The sequence below is a fragment of the Muscardinus avellanarius genome (assembly GCF_963383645.1).
Source record: "Muscardinus avellanarius genome assembly, chromosome: 12".
Classification (NCBI taxonomy): Eukaryota; Metazoa; Chordata; class Mammalia; order Rodentia; family Gliridae; genus Muscardinus; species Muscardinus avellanarius.
In genome coordinates this window covers 72,305,066-72,317,295 of record NC_137798.1, presented here as the reverse complement: position 1 = coordinate 72,317,295, position 12,230 = coordinate 72,305,066, and the positions used below count along the sequence as shown (strand labels likewise).

At 52.2% G+C, this 12,230-nt stretch overlaps 1 protein-coding gene across 1 annotated transcript in view; it reads right to left on the bottom strand.

Annotated features, from left to right (window-relative positions):
- The window catches only part of PLEKHH1 (pleckstrin homology, MyTH4 and FERM domain containing H1), a gene marked incomplete at both ends in the record, with an annotated part of 44,509 nt that overhangs the window by 13,891 nt on the left and 18,388 nt on the right, over window positions 1-12,230 (bottom strand). The window contains 12 exons of the mRNA XM_080706974.1: window positions 340-522; window positions 864-944; window positions 2,469-2,630; window positions 2,905-2,991; window positions 4,631-4,741; window positions 5,446-5,588; window positions 5,796-5,946; window positions 6,276-6,367; window positions 6,875-6,953; window positions 8,343-9,073; window positions 9,282-9,363; window positions 11,720-11,803. Coding sequence (XP_080563100.1) covers window positions 340-522; window positions 864-944; window positions 2,469-2,630; window positions 2,905-2,991; window positions 4,631-4,741; window positions 5,446-5,588; window positions 5,796-5,946; window positions 6,276-6,367; window positions 6,875-6,953; window positions 8,343-9,073; window positions 9,282-9,363; window positions 11,720-11,803 — 1,986 coding nt within the window. The remainder of the gene's footprint in view (window positions 1-339; window positions 523-863; window positions 945-2,468; window positions 2,631-2,904; window positions 2,992-4,630; window positions 4,742-5,445; window positions 5,589-5,795; window positions 5,947-6,275; window positions 6,368-6,874; window positions 6,954-8,342; window positions 9,074-9,281; window positions 9,364-11,719; window positions 11,804-12,230) is intronic.

Here is a 12,230-nt window from a genome sequence, read left to right as displayed (position 1 = left end):
AAAGCCATCGATGCAGATGGGGGCGGAGGGGAGGCAAGAGTGCCAAGGAAGATTTCCGGGGTGGGGTCCGCTACTTTGGTTGGCATGAGTCAAGGCCAGCGGTCTCTAAGGAGAAAGACTTGGGACAGGTGAACATGAACACACTTCCAAGTCTGTGGTTCTATCTCAGGGGCCCCAATGAAAATGCCGGTCACTGGACGTGAATTTGGTGGGGAAGAATATTAACTGCCAAAGATGTCCCCAAGATGGAAGTAAACTTGAATTTGGAGAAGATCAAGGGAAATAGAGAAGACCAGAATCACGGGTCCGACTTGGCCTTGGAGGCCCGGCCGCTCTCACCTTTTCATGCTTGGTGCCGATGAGGAGGTAGGTGGGGCTATGCTCTGGGGGGTGGATCACCAGGGTGCAGTGGGAGGAGAGCCACCGTCGGGTTCCTCCAGCCTCATAGTCCTCATCTGAGTCACAGGATCGATCCACTTCCTCTATGCGCGCGTCGCGCACCGGCAGCCGGCCCAGGGGTCGCTGCGGATGGGAGCCTCCCATGAATAGTGAATAGAAGAGCCGGGGGCAGGATCTCCTTTCTCAAGCCCTTAAGCTCGGGAGGGCTGGGAGCCACCGATGAGGACAGACAGCAGGGTGGAGAGGTGTGGCTGCAGCACTGTGGTCAGGCTGGGAGCAGAATGAGCCTGGCTTGGAGATGCGTGATGGACCACACAGGCCAGGCGTGCCGGCCATGGGCTTTGGAGGCACCTGGCTGACTGGCTTTTGTACTCGTGGGGCTTGGTTGGGTGGAGGGTCAAGCTGGGGGCTGCTATCAGGACACAAGAGCCACAGTAACATGGTTTGGGGGAAGCAAGGAGTACCTTGTCCTCATTGCTGCGGTAGTAGTAGAAGGTTTTCCCAACAAGAGCACACCAGACCAGCTTGGAGTGGCCATGCTTTACCTGGAGGACAGAAGCAAGCTAGCATTACTGGGATTAGGAGACCAATGAAACCCCTTTTCACAGCAAAGGAAAGGTAGCCAGCCCTGAGCTCTCAGCAAACTATGACCTGCCATTAAGAGATTCACCGGGACAATCAAATTTCCCTCCAGGAATGTAAACATGTAAGAACTTGCTAGTTGGCAGAGGCCAGAGTTGTCAGGATCCTACAGGGCAGGTAGGGGCCACGGCAGGCTTAAGCCTTGGGTAATTACAAATCATGAGGGAACAGAAACTACACCTCGCGGAGAAGGATGGATACGTGGTCTGACCGGGGAAGCACAGGCAGAAAAGCGAGCCCGTGAGCACGGAACGCACTGAGCACAGGTTGCTCTAGTTCCTGACGGCGCCCTGGTCTAGTTAACATGCTTCCTTGTGAAGTTCCCTTTTCTTGGGCTTAGTAAATGCTTCGAAGTGGCCTAACTAAAATGTCTTTGGGGGAACTAGGACACACCGTCATTGGATGGCTAGCCATACCTACCTTCCCTGGGTCTCTTCTTCCCACTGTTAATTCTGAGGTGTGGTGGGTACAACATGGGCATGCCCTAATGACCTCACATAGGTGAAAACATTCCTTTCCTTCCTGTCTTCTTGAGAATAGCTGTTTGTTTGTTGTTGTTGTTGTTGTTGTTGTTTAGTGGTACTGAAGATGGAACCTAGAGGCATTCTACCTCTGAGCTATACCTCCAGCCCTACTTTTTATTCTTTATTTTGAAACAGGGTCTCACTAAGTTGTAGAAGGCCTCACCAAGTAGCTGAGGCTGGCCGTGCGAACCTGCGATCCTCCTGTCTCAGCCTCCCAAATGCTGGGATCACAAGTTCGTGGCCCTCCACAACTTTGTGAAACCTTGTTTTAAAATAAATAATAAAAAAATAGGGCTGGAGCCAGGCATGGTGGCGCATGCTTGTAATCCTTGCACTTGGGAGGTGGAGACAGGAGGATCACACAGGTTTGAAGCCAACCTTGCTGGCTTAAGAGACCCTGTTTCCAAATTAGAATATAAAATAAATCTGGGAGTGTATCCTGGAGGTAGAAGGGTTTCCAGAAACCCCAGTACCACAAAAAAAAAAAAAAAAAGAAAAAAGAAAAAAATTAGGGCTGGGAAGCTGGGAATGGTGGTGGTGTATGCTTGTAATCCCAGCATTTGGGAGGCTGGGCTGAGAAAGAGGGATCATGGTTCGCAGGCAGCCTCAGCTACTTAGTGAGGCCCTCTGCAACTCAGTGAGACCCTATTTCAAAATAAAGAATAAAAAATCGGGCTGGGGGGTAGATTGGAGGTAGAATGCCCCTGGGTTCCACCCCCAGTACTGCAAAAACAAACAAACAAAAACAAAAAAAAAAAAAAAGGAAGGAAGGAAGACCATGTGAGACCAACCAGACACCACCAACTTCACTGTGAGAAGTTCCTGAGGACAGGAGCGGTGGGTAAGGAGGGAGCACGCCACCCTTGGTGCTCCCGCTCCTGGCTCCCCTACCAGCCCTGGTACCTTGGTCAGCCAGCCCTTCACAGTGGGCTTGGTGCCACCCTGAGGCAGGGCTAGCGGCCCAGTGGCCTGCACCTTCAGCAGGCTCTGCAGGACCCGGATCCACTCCTCCAGCAGGCTGGGCGAATCCGCCGTCAGGTAGTAGGTTTTCTTCTCAGAGATAAGCTGCAGAGGGCAGGGGCGAGGTGACATGAATCCTGGTTTCTACCCCATCGCTCCCTCCCCTCCTTTCCCCCTCAGCTTTCCTCCGTCTCCCCTCCCTTCCCTCCGTCTCACATTCTGTCTCCTCCTCCGTTCTCATACAATCTGGCATCACCCCCTCAGGTTGATGTGACGGCTTTCATTCATGTTTATTTTGCCCCGCCTTTGCCCCAAACATAGTCAAATCCAAAACCAGCACCTCATGTGCCACGATGCCAGCCGCTGGGCGCAGGCTCACCTGGAAGGTCTGTGCGCCCTCCCCTCGGACGATCTGGCAGTGGGAGTTGAGATTCACTTGACCTTGAGGTTTCCGGATGACATCGCTCTGTGAGAACGGCAGGGAGAGGAACACTGGTGTGGGGGCTTCACGAGCATCTTATCCTCCTACCTCACCCAGGTCACGGGCAAAGGGGAAAGCGGTCCCAAGACTTCCTGGCCGTGGTATCATGGCTAACTTGTTCTAGATTCTGGTTCTAGTTAAATGGAGCTACAGTTAAGGACAAGGGTCCTGCTAACTCAGGCCTCAAGAAGGGTAGAGTGAGTCTTTAAAATTCGATTCGAAGCTACCAGGTTATTATGGAACTATAAAGCCTTTAAGTTCTTTCTACTAAGTGGACTGTAGAGATGCAAACCCATAGTTCCAGCTATGGCAGGAAGATTGACTGAGCCCGGGAGCTAGAGGCCAGTCTGGGCACCGGGCAGCATAACAAGACCCCATCTCAAAACAAAGCAAAAAACAAACAAAAAGGAAAACTGTTTCTATTATATGCTCATACCAAGTATGACAAATATACTTTGTCATGTATATACTATTACTGTCCTTTCCAGTGTCACTCCAGCTATTACTAATCAATCATGGATCCTTCTCATAGAAGAATGCAGACCCAGAATCCTTAACATGGAGTTGGAGACAGCCACTGGCCCACAACTGGGGTTGCACCAGAGACAAGGCCTCTTTGCTCTCTGTAAAACAGGACAGTTGGAGCCGGGCTTGGTGGCGCATGCTTGTGATCCCAGCATTCGGGAGGTGGAAACCGGAGGATTGCAGTTTGTGGACAGCCTCAGCTACTTAGCGAGGCCCTTCGTAACTCAGTGAGCCCGTTTCAAAAAATAAAAAGACTAGCCGGGCGTGGTGGCGCACGCTTGTAATCCCCGCGCTTGGGAGGCAGAGACAGGAGGATCGCGCAGGTTCGAAGCCAGCCGCGGGCGTGCGCTGGCTTAGGAGACCCTGTTTCCAAATAAAAAGATGTAAAAATAGGTCTGGAAGTGTAGCCCGGAGGTAGAAAAGCTTCCAGGAACCCCAGTAATAAATAAAAGAAATAAAAAGACTAAAAAAAAATATATATATATGTTTTTAAAAAACATATATATGTTTTATATATATAAACATATATATACATATATGTATATATGAAACATATATATATGTTTAAAAATATATATATGAGATATATATATATATATATATATATATATATATATATATATATCAGGGCGTATAGCTCAGAGGTAGAATGCCCCTGGGTTCCATCCTCAGTACCGCAAAACAAAAAAGAAAAAACAAAAAATAAAAAAAAAGGACAGTTGGTTCTCCAGGTAGGTCCTGGCAAACTAGTTCCCAACATCAAGGCTCCTCAATTTCAGGCAGTGAGGGAGGGGTGGGGAGGAGGCAATGGGCTTGTCTATTAGAAAAGCACAGTCGAGCCAAGAGCAGCCTGGGAACCACCCTTTCACATGACCTGGCGTAAGAACTTGGCTTCTGAAAATAAAGAGAGAAACTGCCAGGCCAACTGGCCCACAGCGGCCTCAGCTGTCTTGTGCCTTGTTTCACCGTGAGAACCTGTGACCCGCCGCAGGATCCCAGTGTGGCCAGAGGCTCTGATGACAGTCGGGCTGCCCCTCCCGCCTGCCAGGCCTTTGCTCTCTGGCCTTGCGCCCTCCCAACTAGTCCTGGGGAGACTCACCGGGGACTTGTAGTACAGAATCTGTCCCTGTCTCAGGACAAACCAGCGTCTCTTCCACGTCTTCACCCGGGTCCCCATTTTCAGCAGGTAGCCTGACTTCTCCAGTGACTCCTGAGGGGTGAAAGTACAAAGGAGACGAGGGAGACAGAAAGGGGAAATCACTCGGGGCTCCCAGACATCACTCAGCAGAAACAGTTCAGCTAGGTCACTGCTCTGCTATCATTTTTTAAAAACATCAGTAGGGCCGGGCGTGGTGGCGCACGCTTGTCATCCCCGCGCTTGGGAGGCTGAGACAGGAGTATCGCACAGGTTCAAAGCCAGCCTCAGCTACTTAGTGAGGCTCTCAACAATGTAGTGAGACCCTGTTTCCAAATAAAATATAAAATAGGTCTGGGAGTATAGCCCGGAGGTAGAAAGCCTCTGGGTTCCACCCCCAGTACCACCAAAAAAAAACCATCAGTGGGCACCTATTATATGTATTTATTTTCTGAGTACTACGCCCTGCTGAGGGTCCAGCATGTGGCCTGGCATGTGGTGCCAGACTCTGAGCCCCACGTTTCTTCTTGTCCTTAAAATGGGGCAGTGATCTCAAGAGGACCACGAGGACCAGGAAGAAGTGGAGGGCAAGAGAGCACTGAGGATAGAGCCTGCTCAGCTTGGCAGCTCGGGCCCCGTGGTAGACCAGGTGCCCAGCTCTCCGGCTTCCTCTTCCCTTTCTCACAGGGTCTGTGTGTGTCTGCCTCCATCACTGGGCACCCCGGCCCCCTCTCCAGGGCCATCTCCCTCCCTGCACTCCCGCCCGTGCCCCTGCTCACCCCGCCGAGGCCCAGCCCGTCGGTGGAGTAGGACGAGGTACGCTGGAGCTTGTGCTCGGGCTCCGAGTAGTCACTGTCCAGCGAGTAGGCATCAGGGGGGATGGCGTAGTCACCCTCGGAGCTCAGAGAGGACATGGAGACCCCTGGGCACAGGAGGAGGAATGGAGGCCTGGGTCCCACACCTCTCCGGAGTCACAGGACCCAGGAGTGCAGGCCCCTCCTTACCTGCCCACGACCCCTGAGTCTGGGGCCGAGGGCACAGGTGCTGGGGATCCACGCAGATCAAGCAGGGACCCCCAAGTACACATGCCATGGGAAGAGGTGAAGGTGCCCTCCTGCTCTCCTCTAACCTCTCTTGATGGCGCGGGGACTGCCCAGTCCGCTGGTCTTCCTACACTCAGAACAGGGGACCGACAACCGGAAGCTCGCCTGAGAGCTGCAGTCATCGTCGGAGCCAGAGGAATCGTCCACGAAGGGCACGCTGCTGATCTGTGTGGCTTTCTGCAAGACAGACCCCTCCCGCCTGTAGCTCAGGCTATGAAGCAAGTCCCTCCTACCAACACCTTGGACTTGGATGCTAAGTGCCCAGGGTGTGGCCCCCATAGCCTATATGGGACAGCACAGAGGTCATCACCCAGCTGGACACCTGATGGATAACTGTTATAATGAAAATTATAATGAACTAAAATGACTTGTGCTGGGTCGAGCTCACTGACCAGGGTCGTGTGTGTGGGCAGCTGGCCCTTGACCCCATTCCAGTCACCTCATTCCAGTGGAGACTAGGAAGCTCTCCTCTGGGGACGTCCCCTCTCTGCACAGCAGTCTCTTACCCCTTTCAGTGCCGTGTAGACGGGCACGGTGACATTCCTGTAGACAAGGCCAGAGAAAGGCCCAGGCGATGCAAGGGCAGGAGGGCTTGAAGCTGGGGAGAGAGGGAGGGGTGACCCAGGCGGCTCGGCCCAGCAGGCGGGGGTGCGGGCAGAGAGCTGGGCAGGGCAGGAGGGCCAGGGCCTTCTCTCCTCTCCCTCCTTTCACTCCCGCTGACTTCCCTTGGGGACCATGATCCCCACACCGTGGAGGCCCACCCCACCACAGTGGGATCTAAGTCTTGCCCGCTAGTCATTTTCTTCTCCACGAGGCTTGCGCTGTGTCCCACTCTTGCCTACCCTACGTGAGTTACAAATCTCGGGGCTCCCGTCACTGTGGGGGTGCTGTGGCTGGCCAGTGTCTCATCTGAGTCAGGGCACCCCTTGGAGTTCTTGCCAGCTCTGTGGCTGGTTATGAGACCGATGGCTTTCCCCAGCTGAGCCTCCTCCACTCCCTTCCTCTGCTGGGGAGGGGAACAGGTGCAGGCCACCCCGCCCCTGGGTGTGGCTCGGCCTCCTCCCACTAGCCCACCCCAGCCATCCTCCCAGGCGCCTGGGCTCACCACAGCAACCAGCGTTACTTCGAGGAGTCACATCCGACAGCTGCATGCCCGATGTGGCCACTGCATAGATCCGGCTCTCCTGCAACAAGAGGGCCAAGAGGGCTGGGAGGTCAGGGCCCAGGACCGTGCCACCCCTGGTGGTGCTCACAGCTTTAGAGGCAGACAGGCCTGAGTCTACATCGGCTGTGGGCCAGTATCAGCCTGAAGGATCTCAGGCAATTTTCTTCTGAGCCTCATTTCCCTCAGCTCTAAAATGGAGGTTAAAAATACTGAACTTTCAGGAGCCTGCTGTGCAATCAAATGAAATGACTAGTGTGCGTGTGTTAGGGTGCTAGGAGGTTCTGGGGATGGGACCCAGGGCCTCAACATGCTGGCACACAATGAGCCACTGAACTACATCTCCAGCCCTCAAGTGAAATAATCAACGCAAGGCGGGGATGTTGATAAGGAGATCAGAGCCACATGGAGAGGGCGTGCTCTGTGAGTAAGCCAGCCATTTGGAACCTAGGACACACTGTCCTCCTGCAGTAATGATGTTAAATCACAGGAGGCTTCAGGGCCAACCACAGGGCTCCAAAACCCAATGCAAAAGGCACCTGCAGAGGATGTGGGCCCTGAGGGTGCCCGGGCCTAGGGATCTTTGCTTCCAATAGCCCACAGGGTCTCCCCCCCTTCCCCTTCCGGATCTGATTGCTCCATTTGCCCTACAGGAAAAACAAAGTGTCCTTTGTCACTCAGGTGACCAGTGAGTCACAGGCTGACCAGGAAGGTCAGCTGGCTTTGGGAAGAGTGCAAGTCTGGCCCACAGAGGTGGTTCCTGTGCTCCCACAGGGCAGAAGCTTCAGGTCCAAGAAGTTATATTAAGTGTAGAAAATATTTTTTTCTGCCCATTGTGGTCATGGAATTGAACCATGGCCTCTTGCTTCACAAGGAAAATGGAAGTCAAGCTTGAGTAACTGAGGTTAAGATAGCACTGTGTGATATAAGGGTGCCTAGTGTCTTAAGGATTAAGAGAAAAAAAGGCTCTATAAACCCCATAGGCTGGAAAGTGTTATCCGACTCCCTGACCGAGAGCATGCCTCTCTGTGTTTCTCCTGCAGATGGCTACTGCCCATGGGTTCTGCCTCAGGGCACAGAGGTTTAGTTAAGATGCCCAGGTCCACACAATCGGCACTTTAACCCTGGTGGCTTGATCTTGGGACTTGGGCTCTTAACCCCACATATACCACCTCAAAAAGTCACAAAAAGGAAAAGGAAAAAGATGAGCCCAAAGCACCTCAAATCCTGACCGTCAGCCAGGGTCACGCCATTTCAGACTCGGGTCTGCCCTTCTTTTCCTGGGCGGGCGGGCTGGCAGTAAGAAGGCTGCGTCGCCTCCTGCTCAGCGTGTGGATATGTGACCAGTGCAGTGGCCGGCGTGCCTGTCGCTGGCTCCGCCCCTCCGCCCAGCCCCAGGGTAGCCTCTTACCCAGGACGGAAATCTGTGCAGGGGGGGTGTGGGCGGTTTGTTCCCCAGCTCCACTTCTTCCAGCTGGGTTCCAGGGGCCTTCAGACTCTCTCCTTTTTCCTTCCCTGCTGGAGGCAGCTCCTCCATCTCCATCTTCTCGGGCTCTTCCCGAAGCTCAGCTCGAGCCTCCGGCTTGGAAAGGCTGGCGGGGTGGAGGGTTGCCAGGGCCCCAATCTCAATGCTTGCTACATGGTCAAAGTGGCCAGGGCCCACCTGGGGCTGGCTGTGGTGCCTTTTGGCCACCTGGGTGCTGTCCCTGGGGATGCTGGGAGCCCGCGCCTTTGGTAGGGTCAGGCTGCTGCCTGGGCCACCTTGCCTGGTAAAGCTCTTGGTTCCAGGGAGCGTTGCTCCCTGAGCAGTGACCAGGCCCTCCCCCCAGGAGGCTGAACCGCATCTGGGGAGGCCAGGCTTGCTGGCTCTCCCCATGTGAGGTAGAAGGGCTCTGGCCTTGGCTCTTTCCCCAGGGTGGGCCATGCTGGAACTAGAACCCTCCATGGATCTTCTGGATTCAGACACAGAGCCCTTGATCTGCAGGGAGCCTGGAGAAGGTGCAGGCACAGCCAGCTTCACACTCTGGGCCTGGGTACCACTGGCTTGCCCTACAGGCAGTGCTCCTGGCTCTGAAGGAACAGAGTCCTGCTCTGGGGTTCCCTGAGGGGCCAGCAGCCTTCCCAAAGGTGCCACCTGAAGAGCTGTAGTTGGAGAAAAAATAGGTATATTGAGAGCTCCCTCGGTTCAGTTCAGCCCCATGCGCGCGCGCTCTCTCTCTCTCTCTCTCTCTCTCTCTCTCTCTCTCTCTCTCTCTCTCTCTCTCTCTCTCTCTCTCTCTCTCTCTCTCTCTCTCTCTCTCTCTCACACACACACACACACACACACACACACACACCCTTGCCTGCCTACCTTCTAGTGCATCTTGAAGGGCTCCCACCTGCTCCACCAGGCGCTGATTATAGCTTTTGAGGTGCTGATTCTCCATCTCAAGCTGGACACAAAGAAAATGAAGATTTGGGGGTGGGGTACAGCACAGTGGTAAAGTGTGTGTTTAGCATGCTCAAGGCCCTGGGTTCAATCCCTAGCACCAAAATAAAGACAGGCAGGAAGGAAGGAAAGGAGAAAGGGAGAGAAAAAGACACAGGGAGAGAGGGAAAATGAAGATTTGGAATACTCAGCCCTTATAGGTTTAGACATACCAATCAAAATAAGATTAAAAGCCCAAATATTTGAAAGAGAGCATTGGTGTTCCACCAACCCAGTGCTGACCTCCCAGGGAGCCCTGACCTCCTCCCTCTGTGCCAACTGATTTGGGATGGGAGAAAAATCCATTTTGGCAAGCCTTTATACTTTCTTTTATAATTTTTTTGGTGCCATGACTTAGAGCCATTGTTATTTTCAAACTTGTATGTGTGTATGTGTGTGTGTGTGTGTGTGTGTGTGTGTGTGTGTGTGACTGGGGACTGAAATCCAGGGGCATTCTACCGCCAAGCTACACTCCAGCCCTTTTAATTTTTTGTTTGGACACAAGATCTCCCTAGGTTGCTGAGAACACCACTATGTTGCCAAGGCTGTCCTCGAACCTGTGAGAACCTGTGATTTTCCTATTTCAACCTCCCAAGTACTGGGATTAGAAGTGTGGGCCACCACACCTATCTTATTTTCAACCTTTCTTTTTTTATTTTTTATTTTTGTGGCACTGGGGTTCCTGGAAACCCTTCTACCTCCGGGCTACACTCCCACACCTATTTTTATATTTTTATTTGGAAACAGGGTCTCTTAAGCCAGCGCTGCTGGCTTCGAACCTGCGCAATCCTCCTGTCTCCGCCTCCCAGGCGCGGGGATTACAAGCATGCGCCACCATGCCCGGCTATTTTCAACCTTTTAAAAACTGTGAAATATAACATATACATAGAAAACTTCATCTCACATCAAGGAATGGCTTAACAAATTATTCTGAAATCCAAAATCAACTGCCCACCATCCAGGCTAAAAACGGAAGTGAGCCAGCACCCCAGACAACTCCTGGACTTGCCTTTCACAATCATACAACCCTCCCTCCACACTAAAGGAAACGACTCTCCTGCGTTTTCAATTCACTTCCTTGCTTTCTGGGGTTTACCATGTCAGTATGCATCTCTACACACTGGTTCAGTTGTACCCATTTTGGGCTTTAGATAAATGGAATCGGCGGCTCAGGTACTTTGTTTATCTAGCTTGTTTTGCTCAACAAAGCATCTCTGCAATCCATCCTCGTGGTGGTTGGATTTTCTTTTAGATGAAATCTTGAACACTGAGCACCTTTTAGAAAGGGCCAGCTGGGCCGGTGGGAATATGGAGGTATGCCAGGCGATGGTTTTGTCCCCAGGAACTTGCAGTTGAGCAATGACCTGAGAAGTACAACTAAAGAAAAGGAAGGAGAGAAAATCCGCACGTGGCCCCCTGCAGGGTGACCGTGAGTCTCAGGAAGGCAAAGGAAGAAGAGATGCGTGCCTGTTCTTTTCCAAGTGGAAAGTCCCCTTCTCCTGGTTTAGAAAGAGAATGTTTTTTTTTTGTTTGTTTTCTAGCAGCACTGTAGCTTCTAATCATGAGCTTCCCAAATACAGCTGTAATAAATGATGAACTAAAAAAAATACATGCATAGATAGAGCCAGGCCTGGTGGCGCACGCTCGTAATCCCAGCACGTGGGAGGCTGAGACAGGAGGATTGCAGGTTTGTGGCCTGCCTCGGCTACTTAGTGAGGCCCTCTGCAACTTAGTGAGACCTTGTTTCAAAATAAAAAAGTCAAGAGCCGGGTGTGGTGGCACACACTTGTAATCCCCGTGCTTGGGAGGCTGAGACAGGAGGATTCTGCAGGATCCAGGACAGTCTCAGCAAGTGGTGAGACTCTCATCAACCTAGCAAGACTCTGTTTCCAAATAAAGAATGAAAAATAAGGATGGAGGTGTAGCTCAGAGGAAGAATGCCCCTGGGTTCCATCCCCGGTACCGCCCCCCAACACACACACACACACACAAAAGTTAAAAAGACTAGAGAGGACAGAGAAGGGGGAGAGATGGAGGGTGGTCTGAGTGTGCTCCTTACAAAGGATCTGAACGAACTTTTCAGAAACGAGACTCTCTTCTTCTCCCCAAACCTAAGCCCCACACAACTTGGTCAGTGAAACAGGCAGAGAAAGAGGGAAGGGAGAGTGAAGCCAGGCAGCCGTGTTTAAACTGAATGCCCGAGAAAGAGTCAAGAAATGTGGGCCAGGCCAGGCACTGAGCGGCGGGAGGTCAGAGGCGGGGGCAAGAGGTGACCGGCACTCGCCCAGGCCGCCCCGGGCCCCAGTGAACTTCCGACTCACCTCTGCTAACTTCAGCGTCACCCACTCCTTGATCTTTGCAGCCTTTTCTTGAACGATTTTTGCTTCCTCAGCTCTCATCTGCTTCTGCAAGAAACAGAGCGCCTTCAGTTAGTCACTTCATAACCAGCCGAGTAAAGAACCGGAGGTGGTAAGCCTGGGCCGCGATGTCCAGTGCCTGGACGGGGTGGCCCGATGAAAGGAAGTACTCTGGCTGTGATTTTAAAAAGATTCGTGCCGGATGTGGTGGTGCACGCCTATAATCCTGGTATTTGAGAGGCCAACACAGGAGGATGAGAGGTTTGAGGCCAGCCTCAGCAACTGAGTGAGAACTCTAGCAACCTTGCAAGACCCTGTCTCAAAATAAAAATAAATTAAAAGAGCTGGGGGTGTGGTTCAGAGGGAGAATGCCTGTGGGTTTAATCCCTAGTACATATAAATATATACATATAAATTATATGTAAATTATATGTAAATTATATACATATAAATATATATACACATATATATCTTA